Source organism: Mustela nivalis, assembly GCF_964662115.1.
Source record: "Mustela nivalis genome assembly, chromosome: 3".
Classification (NCBI taxonomy): Eukaryota; Metazoa; Chordata; class Mammalia; order Carnivora; family Mustelidae; genus Mustela; species Mustela nivalis.
Window position 1 is genome coordinate 43933687 of NC_139022.1, and position 20202 is coordinate 43953888.

The window sequence follows — 20202 nt, forward strand, 5'->3', positions numbered from 1 at the left end:
TAATTATTGTGAGGATTCATTTCAGTTCCCTTCTGTGTGTTTTGGGGTCCTCCTATGTGCCAGGCCCTGTGTTAAGATGTTTGGGCCTGAAATAGCCTCTCTCACATGAGCCGGCCTCACTCTAGGCGGCTGGCAGTTCACCGCGCAACCGAATGCTGGCGTCTGGGGGCCTCAGTACAGGGACAGGCCAAGGTGTGGAAATGAAGGAGAGGGGGCCAGCAATGTTGCCCTACTTACTGCAAATCAGCGAATCCTTTTCAGATAAAACCATTGGATTTTTTTTTTTTTTCTTTCCATGCCGAAATTTAAGGACCCAGATTGTGGAAGGAAGTGTCCAGGCTCTAAGTCAAGTTCCTTTTGTGTGACGTCATTGGTTCTCTTCAGGGTCCTGGCAGGAGTAGAGGAGGTGAGGGGGGCCTCAGCACACTCCCAGTGGGAAGGCAGAGGGATGGTGGGTGGACGGGGGGCCTGGAAATGAGAGCTCAGTCCGCCGCTGACTCGTAGTCTCGCTTTGTCTAACTCACCGACTAACTCACCTCATTTCCTTGTGGACAAACTGATCCAGTTGGGACAGATGGCCTTTAAGGTTCCTTCCAAATCTGAATTTCCTGGGCTCTGCATGTAGCCAAGGGACCCTGCATTCCAGCAGAAGAATGGGCGACTGCAATCTTCCCAGGGGCCTGTGGTTTTTCACACAAGGTCCCCCAGTTCGCTGCGGGCCCTTGGTGATCTCCCAGCAGCTGCCTCCAAAAGGAAGGGTGAGGTGAGGCGACTGGTAGGTGCTTTCTGGGGGATTTTCTTTTTCTCCATTTTTATGTGGAATTGGACAACTTCTTTGCATTAAAGGGGATCCTTTGTTTAAAAAGGTCATGGAAAGCCTCTGCTGATAAAAAAAAAAAAAAAAAAAAAAAGAAAGAAAGAAAGAAAGAAATGAACTCTGCTCTCTGACTCCTTGGAAAACTGCAGCACAGAAAGCCTGGATCTCAACCAGATGGTGGCTTCTGGGCAGCACAGAAGGAGTGAATGTTTGCAGTTGTTTCCACATTAGCAGTTCAAATGGTTTTCCTTGAAAGTGCCCCCAGCTATCACAGACTGTTTTAGTGGTAGCAGTAATTCCTTTATGGCTGGGATTGCAAATTTAAATGCTTAATGAGGCTGAGCAGGTGAGTAAATTAGGGAAATAGGGAGCCTGGATGACAATAGGGAGGGGTAGAGACTGCGGAGAACTGGAAAAGCACATGACTGATCTAAAGGGGGGTGACCTTCTTTTCTCTGCTCTACTGTATTATGGTCAGAGATTGGGGACTCATCTTTTTTTTTTTTTTTTTAAGTTCAGCCTGAGAGCCCCCAGTTTGCAGATCTAGCTTCGGAGAAAGTGAGTGCTCAGAGCTACCAGTGTGTGCCAGTTACTATCATTCAGAAGATAGTTTTCTTGCTATATGTGGAAATAAGCCCCACTTAGTTGTTGGCTTCCATATTTCCTATGATTATTATCACTAATGTAAGTTGGCAGTGCTTATAAATGACAAAGCCACGGACCAGCCACTCGGGATTAGTGTTTATAACACAACACGGTGTATTCTTTACTTCTCCTGTTCTCATTTAAAGTAGATTCATGTTCTAGAAGGTAAGATCACTGGAGAGAGTGGTGCTCCCTGATATCCAGGATTGTGATAAATGCACGGCTTTCCCATGGTAGTTTTCAGCTAATGCCATGTACGGTTCATAACTGAGAATGTGTGATCATTATTTGAACCACATGTGTGGCGTCCCAGTAGATATTATTGGATTGAAAACTGTAAAAATCCCCTTAAAAAGGTAAGAATTAGCTTTCCCCCTTATCTCTCCAGTTCCATTGATAAAAGAGAAAAAGAGAAAGTGCAGACCGAAAACAATGGTTTTAAAACAGCAACAACATCACCACCAAAGAAATCAGTGCCTGATAATGTAGTGATACGTATTACAAATATTTTCCCAGGAGGATAACTCAGATAGCATTTTTAACCTTGGGTAAGATAGCCTGCTTCTCCCTTTTAACAACACATGCAAAAACCAAACTACAAAGAAATAAATGCCTAGGACTTCATTTATTTTTCTTTTTGATTTTTTGGAAAAATAATCCAAAAAGCACAAAATATAACGTGTAAATGTCAGTTTACAGGTCAGCAAAAAAGTAAGTGTTAAGATTTTGCCGTATTTGCTTCAGATTTTTTTTTAAAGAAAAATGAAGCTTTTTAGATAAAACTTCAGATAAATTCCCTTTATTTTGTTTCTATTCCTTTTTTTCCCAAGGCTGGTGCTCTGATAAAGTTATCAGGAACCTTTCCAGTATCTTTTCAGAATTTTACTCTGTATGTAATTATTTACATGTATATTGCAATATGCTAGCATAAAATATGCTATTATTATTTTTTATATTTTGAAATGTTAACAAATGGTATCATATGTATCTGTCTGCACCCTGTTCTTCTTAATCGGCTGCTCTCTGTTCTTGATGTTTATCCGTATCAACTCGGCCTGAATACAAACAGTTCTCGTTCATTTTCTTTAAGTGTCTTATACTGTTGTATTGGATAATTAAAGCACAATTTACTTTTCTTACGATGATGGATAGTTCAGTATTTCTCATTATTTACTATTACAAACAATGCTACATGAATGCCCTTGGACTTGTCTCCTTGGGCACACATATGGAGGTTTCAGTGGAAAAGTTTCCTAGAAGTGATATTGCTGAGTCCTAGGATTTATGCATCATCAGCTGTATTTTGAAGTTGCCAAAGTGTTTTCCAACATGACTGTGCTTTCTTACAATCCTTTTCAGCAAAGCTGGAGCTAGCTTGCTTGCTTTCTTTCCTTCTTCCTTTTTTCTTTTTCTTTTTTTTTTTTTTTTTTTTTTTGGAGCTACCTTTCTAAAACCAATATGCCAGATATACTTGCTATAGTTTTAAGAGTATTTTACTGCAAAATTTTACCTTCGTTACATGAATTTCCCACACTTTCACCAGGTCATTTTTTTGGCTGCTTCAGAAAGAATGGAGCAAATACTAAAACTTTGGTTGTTTCATGTTCATTCAGAACAGAGCACAAAGTCTAAAGCAAAACTATGCTTTATTTGAGTGTTCTTCCAGAATGAATCTTTCTCTTCATATAAATTTCACTCTCTTGCCTTCATTGTCACTGCTTGAATGAATCAAATTTCTGACCTTTTTGACATTTTTGTAGATCCTGAGAGGTCTGTCTCAGCACTTTGTGCATGGGTTTTGGTATTTTTCTGCTTATTTTAAATCTTTTGAAAGGAAATGAAAGGAAAATGAATGTTGGTGTCAGCATTAATTCATCTCCTTAAATTCCTTCAGTGTTTAAAGACCTACTAGGTATCTAATTTAAAATTTCACTTTAGTGTCACACAGTTGTAGATGTTAACACAACCTCCAAAAACACCTTCCTGAACTTGAAATTGTTGCTCTAGCCTGCAACTTGCTGAAGCATTTCTTTACTTGAAGTTCCTTCCATCTTGGAGGAAGAAAGTCAGCCCACGTCCGGTAGAATAGATGGATAGAGGTACCGTGTCCTTGTATGGTTCAGTTACTTGAGGAATTTCATGGTGAGGAGGAGTCGAGGGAGAGGAAGAGAATCTTAAGCAGGCTCTATGGTCAGCATGGAGCCTGATGTAACACTTGCTCTCACAACCCTGAGACCATTACCTGATCTGAAATCAAGAGTCGGACACCTAACTGACTGAGCCATCCAGGCACCCCCACACACCCCCTTTTTAAACACAGTGAACTCTTAAATGGAAACAAAGTTGAACTGATGATGGAGAGTAATGATAAGGCTCAAATGAGTCCCTAGAGCTTTTCTGAGGAGATCATCCTTAGTTCCTGTTTAGGCTTACATTTCGGTATCCTGGTTTTCCCGCTTTAATTCTTCTTCTACTGGAGAAATAAATAAGAAATATCATCAGTACTTTCTTGCCCATTGTTTCTTTCCCAAAAGACACTGAGTTTAAATGTTAACTCTTAACAGCACGGACCAGAAAGGGTCCAGGATTGTCCTGAGTCAGTCAAGTAGGCAGACATATATTTTTGGTTTCTCTAAATAACGTTGATAGGAGGTGCTGATCTTGTTAGCACGATGAACCCTGTTGAGGAAATGCCACGTGCTATGAATCTACGTTGTTGGGACTTGATATTTTATGATGTTTAGGAAGCTTTTATTTTGGCAGGGGAGCTTAGGTGAGATGGATGTGATCAGATTTCTGTTTTGAAAGATCTGTCTGGCCGCGGTGTAGAGACTTGGAAGGTGCAAGAGGGATACACTCGGAAAACACTTAGGAGGCAGATTCACCTGGATTTGGTGATGGCCAGGTGCTGGGGGCCAGGGGAGAAAACCACATCGAGGTCGAGTGAGTTGCCTCAACTCCAATTGGGTACACAGCTATGGGATCTAACCGAGCACCTGAGATTTTCGTCCCGGTTCTGTGTGACATGGTGTAAAATCAGTGAAGCCTCATGCCCTGTGCTGTGCTGTGTGATGCTTGGAAAACCCTGACAAATAGCCATCTACTTTCCCTCCAGGCAGGTAGGAGGCAGGTAAAAATGGTTGGATTCCTGTAGTTATGTCGTTGGGGGCGTGTAGGAAGAAACCCCTTTATATTCATTTTCAAGGCTGACTGGCTAGTGTCATTTGTTCAGACGAGCCATCATTTATGGTAGCAGCCACTATAGGTAAAGGTTAGGGATGTTGTTGGTTTTTAAAAAAATATTTATTTATTTGAGAGGGAAGGAAAGAGAGCAAGAGAGAGTGAGCACCCATGTAAGAGCAGGGACGGGGGAAGCAGGCTTCCCACTGAGCAGGGAGCCCGAAGCGGGGCTCGATCCCAGGACCCTGGGATCATGACCTGAGCCGCAGGCAGATACTTAACCGACTGAGGCACCCAGGTGCCCCACATGTTAGAGTTTTACGTGCTTTTGATGCCATTAGCTGGGAGCACAAAGGAGAATTATACTTCTCAGAATGCTTTTTAATTATTTTCACCAGCAGCTCTCAAGGCAAGTTTGTTCATCAGGGAAGGATAGGGCAGAGGGCTGGGTCATCAACATTTTTGGCTCCATTTTAGATAAACATTGGTGTCTGAGGAACTGATGGCTTTTGTTCAGTGTCGCACGGGCTGTCAACAGCAAACTCGGGGTTGAGGCTTTGAATCTTTTAGCTTCCTAAAAAGGACACAACAACAGTAAGCACAACAGAATAACTACCATGGGATTGAACCGAAATGCAAAGCCCGTCGTTCGTTTCCTCAGGGAGCAGATGTATCCGCCGTGTGAAATGATTCTGTTCTCTGCCCTGATCCTCAGACCAGGAATTTAAAGAGGTCATTAATCTTAAATATAATATAATCTAGGACTCTCTTTATTTGTCCCAGGCGACCTTAATTATCAGCTATGATCACGCTCTCACACTACCCAGTTAAAGTTTCTCCAATAGTTGCCTTCATTAGATTGATGTCTTTTATTTGGGGGGAGGGGGTGAGTGGAAAGGTTGGGAGTGGAGACAAATGAGTTGAAGAAAAGCAAAAAAAAAAAAAAAAAAAAGTCAGCTGTTTAAAATGACTGGAGATAATAAAAGAAACTGTCATCACTAAGCCCTCTAGCCCCCAGAACAGAAATACTGAGCTAAATTAATATGAATGACAATAATAATTTTAGGGTCTACTGTAACCAACAAGTCTGTCTGTAAGACATATTCTCCTTGTCTGTTTGGAAGAGACTGGAAAGACTGATGGGAGGGTAAGAGACATGATTTGTCAGGATGCTTTGAGGAATACCCCAGCAGTTACCAGGATCCCCTCACTGATTTTATTTGAAAGGGACCAGCCAGACTGTGGACTGTGGTCCTTCTGAGAACTGTAGCCCTTCCTTCTCGGATGCCCCTAGGACTGGGAGTCCCTTCTGGAGTTGCTGTATTTATGGAAACCCCTCATTTCCCACTCATCGAGATCATATCTGCCAAGGTGCCCAGGGCTGACCTGGTTTCCAGAGGTGGAAGCCAGTTACCTTGGTGGTCAGTGCTGACTCTGGGGGGGCACGGGACTGATGTTACGCATGAGACTTTTTGTCCCATGCTCTTTGCCTGGCTTGAAGCAGATTTGATTTCCTTGGAAATGATCTTAAAAGCAAATTCGCATAAGGTGCCTTAAAGCAACCTCAGTGAAGACATTGAAACCCATCCAGAGCAGTTAAATTTTTTTTCTTGCTCTTTTTGAGAGTCTCTCTCTCTCTCTTTGACAGTCCTCCTTATAGTTTCAGAACCTGACAGCTGAAGTCCCACATCCTCTGCGATGTGTTAGTCCATTTATTTCATCTAAATCGGGGTGGGAGGAGAGGTTTTATTTTTGTTTTTTGGTTTTGTGGGGTTTTGTTTTTGTTTTTGTTTTGTGTTTACCAGTTCTGTCTATTTCTATAAAGCTCCACCTGCTTTCTGCTGGGTGTCACCGAGCTTGTCCAACCGACGGTCACTCCCTCTTGAGGACCATCGAACAGTTCCGTGTTTGAGCCTGGGGGCCTCCCATGTGGATGTTCCAGCCATGTCCGCGTGGCCTCTCCCTTCAGCTTGCTTTGTTTATCCAGCAGCTCATTACTTAAGAGTAGCCTGTCAAAATAGGTTTAAATATCCTTTGGGAAACATGGTCCCTCACATCCTTGAGATACCAGAAATATGTTGAATACAGGGAAGATGGGCTTGATAAGAAAAACATGATCGACTTGCATCACCCAAGAATATTTTCCCCATTACTCCGGTTGAGTTTCCACAGGCTCTGATGAGCGCCCCCCCCCGCCCCCCCAACCTCCAGGCCCTCCGTTTCTGCGGCCGACACCTGAAGACACTGAGGGAAGCAGAGAAAATGATTGCTGATGATCCGTGCTAACTACTTGACCTTCTGACCTCTTCTCTAGATCTATGACCAAGATGGGACACTACAGCACTTTATTGATGGTGGGGAGCCTAGTAAGTCGAGCTGGATGAGGTATATCCGATGTGCAAGGCACTGCGGAGAGCAGAATCTAACAGTAGTTCAGTACAGGTAAAGTATATCTTGATTTACCCCTTAACAGAGCTGCGGCCCTTCGGCTTGGCTCGCATTGAGGAATTCAGGCCTGCTGCTGGTTGTGAAGGACCCCGCAGAACCCTGCGGGGACGAACAGGGATTTCTTTCCCCAGGTTTCTGGAGGCTTCCTAAGTTCTTGCAACAGTCATGTCATGAAAATTGAGGAATAAAGGTGTTTGTGGAAGGCCTCTTTCCCCTGGGTGCACCTGGTCAGGCTCCTTCGGTATCATCAACCCAGACATCCGCCAGAGCCTCTCAGTGAGCCTGGAAACCCCGCCCGTGTGGGGTGATCGCCCTTCCCCCATCCCCTAAGCAGACATGGGCTTGCACAGAAATTGAGCCCCAGACCCCTTGCAGCCCGTGCTCTGCAGGCTTGCTGCCTCCGGAAACTCTCCTTCGCACAGAGACGTGGGAAACCGAGCAGGAGCGCCCACCCTGCCCGAAGGTTCCAGCGAGGCTGCTCTTCTCAAACTCAGGGGCTCCGCGGCAGGGGCTGAGCCGCCATCCCCTCTCCTGCTCCCTCGGAGGGTGCCAGAGCATTTGGCTTTGACCCTTCGACTGTTCAGACTGTGTTTCAGAGGATGAGGCAGTTGCAGAGCCTAGAGAAGCCCCCATTATCCTGAGAAGGGTGCACAGAGCCCAAAGCAGGGCGAGTGGAGGTGGGGCCTGCCTCCCTCGTTTCCCAGAATTTCGTGGGTGGGGGAGGAGCCAGGTGGATTCCCGCCTCCCCTCGGTGCACCTGTCGGTCTGGCATCCCCACTTGGTGCTGGAGTCCAGACGAGAACCCAAAAACAGATCACAGAGGGGGAAACAAAGCCCTTTCCTCAAAATCCCTCGAAAACATGTGCCGGATAAATATATGACCTCAGTTATAAACAGCCGTGTTCCCTTTAGAATCAGAAGCAACCGTTTAGCTTTATTAGGCACCACAGACACATCAAAGCAGAAGGCCCTGTACTCGGCAACTTGGAGTCCTGCCTGTGGCTATTTATTTCCTTTCTTTCTTTTTTCTTTTTTAGTTTTTAAACATGAAGCCCTTAAAAAGGAAAAGGGGGGGGGAGGGAAGGGGGAGGGGGCTTTCTTCCCCTTCTACGTTAAAGACTGCACGGATCTGACCGCCTCTCCGAAGGTCTCCAGTGCAAAAGGAACCCATTTGGGCAGTGAGTGACTCACTGCCTTGGTTTCTCGTGCAGTTAAAGTTCATTAAATAATGGTTTTGGTGCAAGAGTGCATGACGGTGTTCGGTTACACGGCCGTGTGCAGGCTCTAGAGCATCCCCGTTTCTGTCATGAAGGTTTGATGAAACTCGAAGCTAGAAAATGAGCCAACGCTGTGCTTGTTCTCATTTGGGGAGAGATCACCCCGGGGAGCCCTTGAGGCAAACACTGAATCGGGGGAAGCAAGAAGCCCCCAAGAGGAAGGTGGGCAAGTCAGTAAGTCAGTCACCTACCTGTCAGTCTTGAGTGGATTTTACAGCTCCCCCTCCCAGGACGGCGCTTAAACGTCTAGATCTCTCTGCCGATCTGTTTTCGATTACTTCGGATCACTCTAAAACGAACTACAAAAACACAATTAAAAAAAAAAAAAAACTGGCATCCATCACCAGTGACCACGTCCAAGAGTAAGAAAATAGAAAAGTTGGACCCTGAAGAGCCAGCTTCATTTTTATTGTACATGAATGTCCTCTTCACGAAGAGTCAGCTGGTTTAGATTCATTCTGTTATGATTTGTAATATCTAAATGGAATTTTCTTCAAAGCGCCCTTGATTGATTGACCCTTCGCTGAACGTTTTGTTTTTATTTTGAGGCTGACAATAATGTTTGTTGGCATGTGTTCTGCTTCGACTGCGTTGGGACGCCACGGAGCTATCTTTATGAGTCATCCAACCACAATACTAAATACATGTCAGCAAAGGAAATATTATCTGAAAAGGGAAAAATCCCTTTGAAGTGCTTCAACATGCAGAGATTTCTGCGAGCTTTGGAAGCTCTGCCCGCTTGTAAGGAACGGTGTACGCTTACACTTTTTTTTTCTTCTCCTTCTTTTTTTTTTTCCCCCCCTCTCGGCCTACTCAGTGCCTCACAAGACCACCCATCGCTCGAAAACAGTTCTGCTCTTTCAGCGGCAAAGTGTGTCATTTGGTTTTAGCACATTCATTTGCCGGGCGCTGTGTTTATATTAAGGGAAGCCAAACCGAGAGATGAAATGTTACAAGGGTGAAGTACAAAGTCGACTCAATTTTTCTCAAGTTAGGAGATGCCAGTGATTTATAGCTCGGCTCCAATTTTGATTTTTTTATGTAGCAGTGGAAAGAATTAATAAAATGCACAGCTCTCGGAGTTGCGGGAGGGAGGCAGGGTGTAGTGAGGTCCGGACGACTGGCTGGAGTTTTTGTCAGATATTCATAGAATGTTGGGAAAAACATTCTGCTTAGCTAGCAGTGCCCTCGTGAGACAGAATGGCAGCAAGGAAGGAAAATAACAAGATAAATGAAATTTTTGCAGCTGCGAGTAAAATATTGAGAATCTGCACTTTTTTATTGATCTTTATGATTCTATTGCCAAGAGCCACTTTGCGGTGACGAAATATGTTGACAAGTGCATATCTCACTGCCGTGAAAAATGTGGTGAAGGATTCGCCCGATGTCTGCAGTGTTATACAAGGAACAAATTGCCGTGCTACAGCCAATTCCTTACAGATAGGCTAAATTTAAGGCCCACCAACCCTAAACACTTTTATCTTGAACTTGAGGCTCCTATGTGTAGCCATTCTTCATGGAGGAAACTGGTCACGGTCTCCTCATTTTTTCCTTCTTTCTTTCCTTTTTTTTTTTTTTTTTTAAAATCTGTGAGTTTTTCTTTACAGTACCGAAGCCGTTATGAAAAATGTTTATTTCTCAGTGCATTCACTCTATCATTTCGGAAGGTAATCTTTCAGCCGGAGTCAAGCACTCCCCTTGTATTTATTGAATTTCCATTCATTCCCCATAAGAGGGGTTCTCTTTTCTCTTGTAGCAAACTTTAGGAGACAGGCAACGGGGAAGATTTTTTTTTTAACTTCCCTCAGTCTTTCGATCCCAAAGCTGCTTCATTTTACTGCAAATCTGGGGACTCCCAATGCCGAGTGGCGGGAACATGTGTCATGCTTTTCCTTCAAATCAGAAATTAGTAGTATTAATTTATATAAGAGGGTGAGGCACCAGTGTCTGTGATTTGCCAAGAGACAGAATTTTCTCATTAGTATGAGTTGGGATTTTTTTTTTTTTAATGAGCCCTAGCTTTCTGTTATCTCTGTCTCTTCAGCCCCAGTGTTCTGTGGAGGGACATTGTGGAAATAAACTGTAAGGCGTTTATTGCTCTGGGGTGCAGGCCCTGCTTGGTTGCTGGGAATGATAAGGTGGGGTGTGCAGATTTTATTACAAACAAACTGTTTAGATGGAGCTGGGCAGAACTTTTTTGGGGCCGATAACAATGTACCTCTGACTAAGCTGGGTTTTCTTTTGTTTTGAATAGGTCGAATATATTCTACCGAGCCTGTATAGATATCCCCAGGGGCACCGAGCTTCTGGTGTGGTACAATGACAGCTATACGTCTTTCTTTGGGATCCCCTTACAATGCATTGCGCAGGATGAAAACTGTAAGACTTTATTTTAGCTCTGAATTCACCTCTCACAATACCTCTTTCTGAAAGCTAATGTCTTAAGAGCGTTGCTTGAGACTCCTGTCATACGGTTCGCTTTGATGCGTGTTGCAAATGTGCACGAGTCTGTTTCCTCGGTTTCTCTTTCCCTCTGTTGTCCTTTGCTTTCCCACAGGGCGTCTCGACTTCCCACAGGCCCGTCCTGGCTTCACCTGTTGACGATTCCACAACTATTGTCAGAGTTTTAAATGATCTCTGGCAGCAAGGTGAAGGCCGCTGGTGTTTATTGAGTACCTACTACGTGTCTGGTTCCCTGCTTGCCTCCTAGTGGGGTGACCAGAGCAGCATGAGGTACAGCTCCTGCTCTCAAGTGATACACCATCCGGCCAGAAGCATGCTATAGGCAAAAATGAAATAATGAGAAAACAGTGCTATGTAATGAGGAGAAAAAGCCCTCTGATTGATGGGGTGTGCCTCCTCCTAAGTAGTCCTTGGAGTGAGAAACGGTAGCAAAAATTGTAGACCCATCCCGGAGGAGTTTGTCTCCCTAAATGTCTTAGTCTAAAACAAACCACATAACGCTCTTCTGTCTTTATGACCGGGGCCATCGTTATCTCTAAAAAATAATAATAATAATTTCTACCATCCAGGCAAATTCAAACCTTGAAGCCATTTCTACTCAAATTTGTATTTATGTTTTATCAATTTGGGGGAAAATATTTGAAGGTGATTTCCAGGATTTGGAAGAGAATGAGGTCATTCTGAGGGGTTTCCAGTGAGAAACACTGGTTTCCGATGATATCATTTTTCTCCCCTTGGCCCCAAACTGCCAAGGGATAATTGTGATAAACTAATAATTTGGGATTATGTAACAGAAAAAGATGGAGAGAGAACAGCTCTCTTGAACAAACTTCATTTTGAAAAAGAAGTGTTATTTTTCCTTTCCCACTGACTTTCTTCCTCACAGACACACACACACACACACACAATCTAAAAACGAAAAAAGTGTTCATGCTATTCCTGAGGAAAATGCGACAATTAGAGACATTTCTTTCCCACGTTGTCCTTATGTTCTTGGCGAAAACACAGAACCCTCAAAAAGCCTGTTCCTTTCAGCCTTCCCTTTCTCCTTTACCCTAACCCCAAACCAATCTCAAATCAAAGAAAGGAATCTTCGGACATTCAGTACCTTCCTCTTGCTTCTCAAGTTTCTACCAGAAAGTTCTTTTCTGCATCATGCTCTGGGGGAGTGTCTGAGGGAGTGCCTGTTTCCATGGAGGCAGATCTCAGTGTTGGACATGCGTGTGTGCCGGGTGTTAAATGCAGCTATGCACACGTGACCAGCACATGCCATCTCCCCACGTCTCCAGGCCCTTGCTGTCCTCACACTAGACCATGGTCCTTGTATGGAAAGACCCCAATATCCGGCCCCCTGACCTGCCAACATGGACCTATCTCCTGAATCTTGACGGACCCCCATCTTCTGGAGTATGGAATTGATCTGTAGGCATGTCCAAAATCCTATAAGGTCTTCTGTTTCCTCTAACAAAGCTCACTACAGATCTGAAGACTGTATTATTATAGTCTTACAAGTTGCGTAGCAAGTCTTGCTTATTGTGGTGTGCATGTCCAGAAGTGTCTGAGAATAAGCCTGTCAAAGCCTCGAGCTCAGACGGACATTGCTCGGAGCCCAAGGATGTGTTCGCTCAGTGCTCGGGTGTTTATCAGACACCTGCAGTGGGCCTGTGTGTCTTTATAGGTCCTACAGATACAGCAGCCAAGAATTCCTGCCCTCATGCAGCTTACATTCTAGTGGAGGGAGAAAGATTAATACATGACTGAAGAAGTGGGTACATATGTTGTTTGTTGGGTGGTAACGCTTTGTAGAGAGATGAAAGCAGAGAAGGGAGGAGGCATGCCAGGAGTGGGGAGTTGTGGCTTTTCAGAGTGATCAGGGTAGGCCCCACTGGGAAGGTGGTCTTGGGGTTGAGATCTGAAGAGGGGAAGGGTCAGCCACATGTTGTTTGGAAGAAGGGTGTTCCCAGTGGTGAGGTGAAAAGGGTAGAGGCCCCACGATGGGGATGTCCCTGGCCTGTTGGAACAGTGTTCCCAGAGTCAGCAAGGGTGTTTTGGAGCGAATGAGGTGAGAAGGTCACTTCATTATCAGGTGGGGCATGAACAAGGACCCCCTGGCAGAAGCCTGTCTTTTCCTCAGTATGGACCATGCGAAGGGCACTTACAGCAGAGTTTAAGTTTTGAGCAGAAGAGTGCTGTGTTCCAGCTGCCATTGTTAAGAGGAGGACTCTGGCCACTGATTGGAGACCAGACAGCAAGACTTGGGGGTGGAGCAAGAAATCCAGTTCCAGGCTCTTGCAGGAATACAGGGGGAGAGATGATGGTGGTGGTTTGGGCCAGTGTAGACATGGTGGAGGCGGTAAGAAGTGGGTGGATTCTGGATGCACTTTGAAAGTAAAGCCAACAGCATTTGCTGGCACCTTACGTGCTGAATGAGAGAGAAAGGAGTCAAGGATCACTCTAGGGCTTTGGACTGAGGAACCGGAAGGATGGAATGAATGGCCGCTTACTGAGTTATGAGGGAGAAATGGAAACCACCATGGAAATGACTTCTTGGGGAATGCATTTCTTACCCTTGATGTGACCTCTGAGGTGGAAGTCATACATTTGCAACCTTGCTTCCACCTCATGATGCTGTTACATAGGATCGGGCTGGAGGAACTGGGGGGTCTTGTGTGCCATTCACAGCCACCTGACAGTAGATATTCAAGAGCGTACCATCTGGTCTTTGGATTCGGTGCCGAAGTGCCGACAAAAGGGTTTCTGGAAACACCAGATGCTTTGCCTTTTAATCCTTCTCTGTCCTAGTCTCCGACTGCTTAAAGCACTCTTGAGGTTGCTGATTATTGAATTCCATTAAGTCTCCCAGGGTTTCTGTCGTATCATTTAGCACCTGAAATCCTTGGAAGAAAAACTGAAAAACCGCAGCGGCTCAAAGTACGGTGGATTCAGGAGGCAGACCAAGCGGCTCTTGTGCGTGGAGTTCTGAGCTCAAAGTGAGGGTGGAGGGAAGTTTAAAGAAAATGAAGTCATTGATGAAAATGCTCCATGGTGACAATCCCCCCTTCCCCCCGAGGGTATTACAGGAATTTTATTTCAGTTCCTGTCTCCAAGTCATATATCTGTCATGTGATTGGCCACCCAAGAAACCAGCGGAAAGCTTCATCAGATAGCGTAGGGGAGATATATGACTTTAACTCTAAGATGGATTCTCATTCCCCAGGATTCACAGAGAGAGCCAGGACTGCTTTATAACGTGGGCTCCTTCTTCTGCACACAGAAAATACTCGGTGTGATTTAAAAGCACAAATGTGTGAAAGGGCATGGACAGATAATTTAACAGATAGCCTTCCACAGCCCTGAGTAATTTAAATCATCTCAACTGGATTAGCAATTCTAAGACAATTTTTATCCCACTGAGCTAGCCACAAAATAAATCAGATACCTTAAAAAAAAAAAGAGGCTTCTGGATACCAGAGACTTAGGTGACAAAATGCCTCAGCAGAGCCTCCTTGTCGGGCCACGGACACGCACCAATTAATAAGCGCCTCCTGGAGCAGTCTGGAGACTTTTGTCGCCATTATTTGAAGGGATGAAACCTCTCGGCCCCGTAGTTTCCTTTGTTAACAAAATGGTTACGTGGCCCAAGACGCTCAAGGGAAACGTGATTTTACTTAGCGAATAATACTTCCTGAGCATTTTCATGTCTTAAAAGATCATTTTCCTCCCCTGGTCCTTTTAACGATGCAAGTACACATTTCCTCCTGAGTGGGTGCGGTGGGCTGAGGCTTGAGAGACCGTCCCCTCCGGGGGCTCCCGTGAAACGGTGGGCGCCCTCAAGGTGGGCACCCTCAAGACAAGCCCCTGAAAGCTGCGGGGCCCCAAAGAGAAGGCAGTGTTTCACACAGACCTTGGGGCTCTGGAAGCAATTCCTCTGTTATTTTCTTTTTTTAAAAAACTAGGGTTGTAAATGTAATAGAGCTCCAAGGAGAGAGCCGCTCCATCCACCGTGGGCCTTTCCGAAGAGCCCGAAGGAAAGCCGGTGTCGACAGATTGCCTCCGTGAGGAGGAACGAGGCTCCCCAGAGCTTCCGGTGGGGGATTCGCTCCCACCGAGTGTCAAGACCATAGTGTGTTCATATTCATCTCAGAGGAAATTAAAAAAAAAAAAAAAAAAACGGAATCAATGTTCAACAAGTCTCCCTGCTGCTCTTTCTGCCTTGGCCTTGTGACACCAAGGTAGAGGAATGTGGACCTCTTCGTCCCTGCCGCAGTTCCCACGCTGACATCAGCGCTGCCTCTTTCTCTCGATTGTACAGAGCAAGAAACAAAAAGGTGTTCCTCTGCATAGGGCCCCTCACCCCTGCTGTCTGGGCGACAGGGAGGAGCTAGGCCCAGGCTCAGGTCTTCCGTCTGGGAAGTTGGAGAAGCTTGCAGTATTGTTGGGTCGAGCCCTGGGATGAGGAACACGGGGATGACAGGCCCAGGCCCTGTCCTCAAGTCTAGAAGAAGGCACGTGAGCACACAGAAACACAGCAGACACAGTGCAGGAACCTGGTGACGCGGCCGTGGGCATGAAGCCGAGCTGAGGGGGATTGAGCCGAGCGCTAGTCTAGCTGGGAGGCGTCTAGGTTCTAGGCCCCTTGTGTACCATGCGAAGTTGGGTTTACCCTTCTTTTATAAGTCCAAGTACTGGAAGTTACTGTTCCATCTCTGACTGAGGACCCGAAGAAGACTTCCCACCGTCCAGGAAGCCAAGGAGCTGTCATCTCAGGCCGCTGGGAAAAACCGAGTGCTGCTCTCTAAAAACCAGCCCTGGCCCTTGGGGTGTTATGGGGCTGGACTTTGTACTACCTGCCGGCTATAGAAACCTTGGGCCAACAAACAAACAAAGATCGGTCCAGAGCCGCAGAAACCTGTAGGGTGCTAGAAGAAGCAGAGAGAAGCCACCCGTAGGGATGCCTCTGTATCTGCAGGGACTCCCAGCAGAAGACGCACCCCTGGAAAAGCACCCACAGCAAGAAATGACCAAAAAAACGCAAGCAAATCCACTGTCCTTAAGGATGTGATCTCTCTGGGTGTTTGGGAATGCTGAGGTGTGCTACCTAGATTGCAACCTTGTTATTAGCTCGAGGCACTCATTCCCTCAGTTTGTGGGAGAATAAGGCGCTGTCAGCTCGCAGATGAGTTTGTCTCCAGGAATTACCTTCTGCCTAAGAGAGCATCTCTGCCCTCAGCTGTGCTCCCCTTCCATGTGGTCCATGTCAGTGGCCGGTTGATGTGGGGCTACTAAGGACTGCTTCATCTGTCCCAGAGCAGGAGAACTGTGAAGTACCTCCCTAGCTCCGGAGCTGTCCATCTCCTCCATGGACATGGTCCTCCTGCCCTCAGAACCACAAATCTCCATTTCAGAGTCTTTTCCCCAGGGACCTGACTTAGGTATTTCCAGATTTGCATTTCCATTCCAGATCTCTCTACGGAGCCCCATATTCCTGTCCACTTATCTACTCTACCTCTGCCTTTGGTATCTCACCAGAGTGTCCAACTCAGCATGTACAGCCAAAACCATTCTGCTTCTCCCCCAGTTCAGTAACTCACCCCCATTCATCCAGTTCTTTCCAGAAACCCCAACACCTCACTCTCACTCACCTTTCTCTCCAATCAGCTACAAAACCCTGTTGATTAGGTATTCTTACGTGCGCTTCTTTTCATCTCTTCTGCTACCCCTCAGTCAATGAGAGCATCAGCTTTGGCACGGACCAGTGCAGTAGTCTCCAGCACGTCACATTTTCCTCGGCGGCATCACAACAGCCCAAGTGAAGTCTCATTGGTTTTCTTATTTTATCGTTTCAGTTCATTTGTGTGTTTTGTTGCTAGGGCATTTGGTTCCATAGATAAAAATCCAGGAGGTGCTATGGACATATAAATCCCCTTAGAAGTCAGTTGATAGATAACCAGATCTTCTTCCAGACATTTGTGTGTGTGTGTGTGTGTGTGTGTGTGTGTGTGTGTGTGTCTACTCTATTAGATCATATTCTTCCTCACTTTCTCTGGCTTTCTCTGTCTCTCACTCTTCTCCTTGCCCTTTTCTGCAGATAGTAACATACTATATACATTGTTCTGTACCTCACTTTTTCATGTAACGGTGTAGAATGGTGATACATTTAGAATATAAATCTCATCATCTCATACCCTAATTTAAAACCCTTTCTTGGCTTGCCATTACTCTTACAATGAATCCCCAGTTCTTCAGTACAGTAGCCCATGGGCCATATAGAGTCTCCAGAAAGTATTTTGTGTGGCTCCCATCGTGCTTGACAGAATGAGAATTTGAGTGTTGTTGGAACTGGCCATGCCCCATTCAGTTTGTTACAGATCCTACATCCTCTCTTGAGCTCCTTCCCTGCTCAGCATCCACACAGACACTATGGCCGAGCTGCCCACATTTCATCTTCTTGCATTGTCTTTTTTCCTCCTTCCCACCTGATACCTGCACACTCTATCGGACTCACATTCAAGATCACTGCCTTACGGAAGCTGCCCCTCACACCCCAGCTGTAGCCACAGAAGTGATAACGCTTTCTAGGAACCTCTTCGTATCTCTCGTAACATGCATCACGCTTGTAGCAACACACTGCATTGTTCCCATTTTGTTCTTTCTGAACCTGGGAGATGCCTTGCAATGAGTGGTAATTGTTCACAGAGCAACGTGCAATTGATGGCATTTTAGATTTGATGAAACAGAGTAAGTACTTATTTGTAAAGACTTTGTTTGGTATCTGTCTCTATCACTGGAGTGAAGTGGCCTGAGGCCAGGGGCTGGGGCTTCCTTATTGCTGGAACCCCGCAGCACCAGGGGTGTTAGGCACCGAGCGGACGCTCACTAGGTATTTGTGGGCTGAATGAATGTTGACGAAGGTTTGTTTTAGGGATTCTGCAGATGCCATTCCCAGTCTTTTCATTAGCCTGGGTTGGAGGAGTTCATGTGGTTCCTTGACACTAGATCCTTTCAGACTTGGAGAGTTTGCTCTCTACTTTTTCATCTTTGTCTGGTAGGCGGAAGAGACTGTACGAGCCGGGTGTGTCTGTGTAGAAAGTACTTCATTGTCAGGTCACTTTGGTTACTCATCTCTGGGCATCTTGCATTTGTCTCAATGGGCTGTCCCCTCTCTGATAAGGTCCTGTGTCTTTGAATTGTTGTAGGCAGCGGCGAGGCTGCCTTTCAGGAAGAACAGCTTTCAGTGTCCTTTAAGTCCTGCTTTAAAAAAGCTATACTTCGGGACAGCTGGGGTGCCTGGATGGATCAATCAGTTAAGCATCTGCCTTCGGCTCAGATCATGATGCCAGGGTCCTGGGATCGAGTCCCAAATTGGGCTCACTGCTCAGTGGGGAGCCTGCTTCTCCCTCTCTGCCTGCTGCTTCCCCTGCTTGTGTTCTCTCTCCCTCTCTGTCAAATACATAAATACAATATTTTTAAAAATAAATAAAAAATGAAAAGTTATCCTCCCTCGATTTCTAGGGTCTTATGGAAATGTGTAGAAGCTCTGCAGGACAGTTTAGAGCTCAGATGCATTGCTTTTGTTCCCGTCCTTACTTTTTCTTCTCTCTGCATTACATGCTCATTTCATTCAGCAGGATTGGATTGAGTCATACTTAGAGTAGAGGAGTGTATACCAAAAGGGAAATAGTGTCTCATTGTTGCTGCTTACAGTTTAAAAGCGTATGACCTCTGCTCTCAGGCATCATAGAGAAGGCAATAAGGAGACAGAGCATAATTTAATTCCAGCCATCTGCACCGTTATTGCCTGACACTACTACTACCTCGGATCCCATATATCCCAGATTATTATACAAACTGGTGTAAATTCTTCTTTATTACCATGTTGACATTGGTCATTAAAGTTAAATTCATTTGCCCACCAATTCTCATGCTTCGTATAAAGGAGATGTGACCTTAACCATTTTTGGGAAAATTAATTTATTAGGTTATTTTTCAGGAGAGGTGAGAAGTCAGAATTTACAATCTGTACGTAAAGTCGCCTTTGCTTTAATTTCCCCCAAAGGCATTATATTCCTCTTCCTACGGCGAAGCTTCAGGCTGGTGACCCTGCTCTCATGCGTGCTAGTGGTATCCTCATTCGACGATCTTTCCACCGTGCCTTCCTGTTGGTCTGGCGCTTACCACCCTGCAAGAGCTTCGAGTTGCCTGAAAATGTGTGGGTTCCCCGGTAATTTGTCGCTTCTGGATTAGTTATAAACAGGCGACACAAAACGGGTTCTGCCCTGATCTGACAATGCTGCTGTTACTTTTTGCTAGAAAAGGACTAAGCCCCTGTGTCAAATATCCCTCCTTATCTTCCAGTGCCGATTTTTAGAGTAGTAGTCTGTGTGCAGTGATTTTTTATTTTTGGAAGCCTGAAATGTGTGGACAGATTTCATATTGATTATACACTTTTGCCTCAGAGGTCAAAATTACACGTAAATATTTACCTATAAGATAAAGACAGACACACATGAATGTGTACATGGGTGTGTAAAGGTGTATATATAGCATATGACATACATGTTTATAGGATATAGTTACACACACACACACACACACACACAGAAAACACTGTACTGGCCATAAAATGTTCCTTTTATTTTTGAAAAACAGCTGGTGAGCAGTGACAAAATACAAGTGTGGCCAGAAAAAAAAAAAAATGCCTTGTAAGTTAGAAGGCTAAAGCTTCCAGCTCAGCTGTCTTTAACTGCCTGTGTGACCCTGGGCAGGTGCCAGTATTGGACCTTCTGGGGCTTCAGCTTTTTTGATTCATAAGAAGAGAGGGTTGGTTTAGATCCGTGATTCTCAAACCTGATGGTCCATGAGAAACACTTGGGGGAGTTTCTAAAATTTCAGATGTCCAGGTCCTATCAAGAGAGTCTTATTTATTTATTTATTTATTTATTTATTTATTTATTTATTTATTTTTACAAAGGGAGAGAGACAGCCAGAGAGGGAATACAAGAAGGGGGAGTAGGAGAGGGGGAAGCAGACTCCTTGCTGAGCAGGGAGCCTGATGCAGGGCTCCATCCCAGCACTCTGGGATCATGACCTGAGCCAAAGGCAGACGTCTAACAACTGAGACACCCAGGCATTCCTGATTTAATTTTTTAAGAGCCTCTCCTATGAGTATAAATGTGCATTCTGCTGCACAGACCCTAGGGTCTCCCCAGGTCTGTCAGTCTCTTGCTTTCTTTTCCCTTCCCAAGGCAGAATGGGCCATGCTGCCAGGGCCCCATAAACAGAGCTGTTCCTTTTGGTGGATTTGTATCATAGTTGTATCATTGTATCATTGTATCATAGCTGATAGAGCTGCATAGCTGTATCAAAATTCTA

At 45.2% G+C, this 20202-nt stretch overlaps 1 protein-coding gene across 1 annotated transcript in view; it reads left to right on the forward strand.

Moving 5' to 3' along the window:
* The window catches only part of PRDM6 (PR/SET domain 6), a 105158-nt gene that overhangs the window by 66471 nt on the left and 18485 nt on the right, over window positions 1-20202 (forward strand). Inside the window, exons 4-5 of the mRNA XM_082724361.1 lie at window positions 6957-7084; window positions 10622-10746. Coding sequence (XP_082580487.1) covers window positions 6957-7084; window positions 10622-10746 — 253 coding nt within the window. The remainder of the gene's footprint in view (window positions 1-6956; window positions 7085-10621; window positions 10747-20202) is intronic.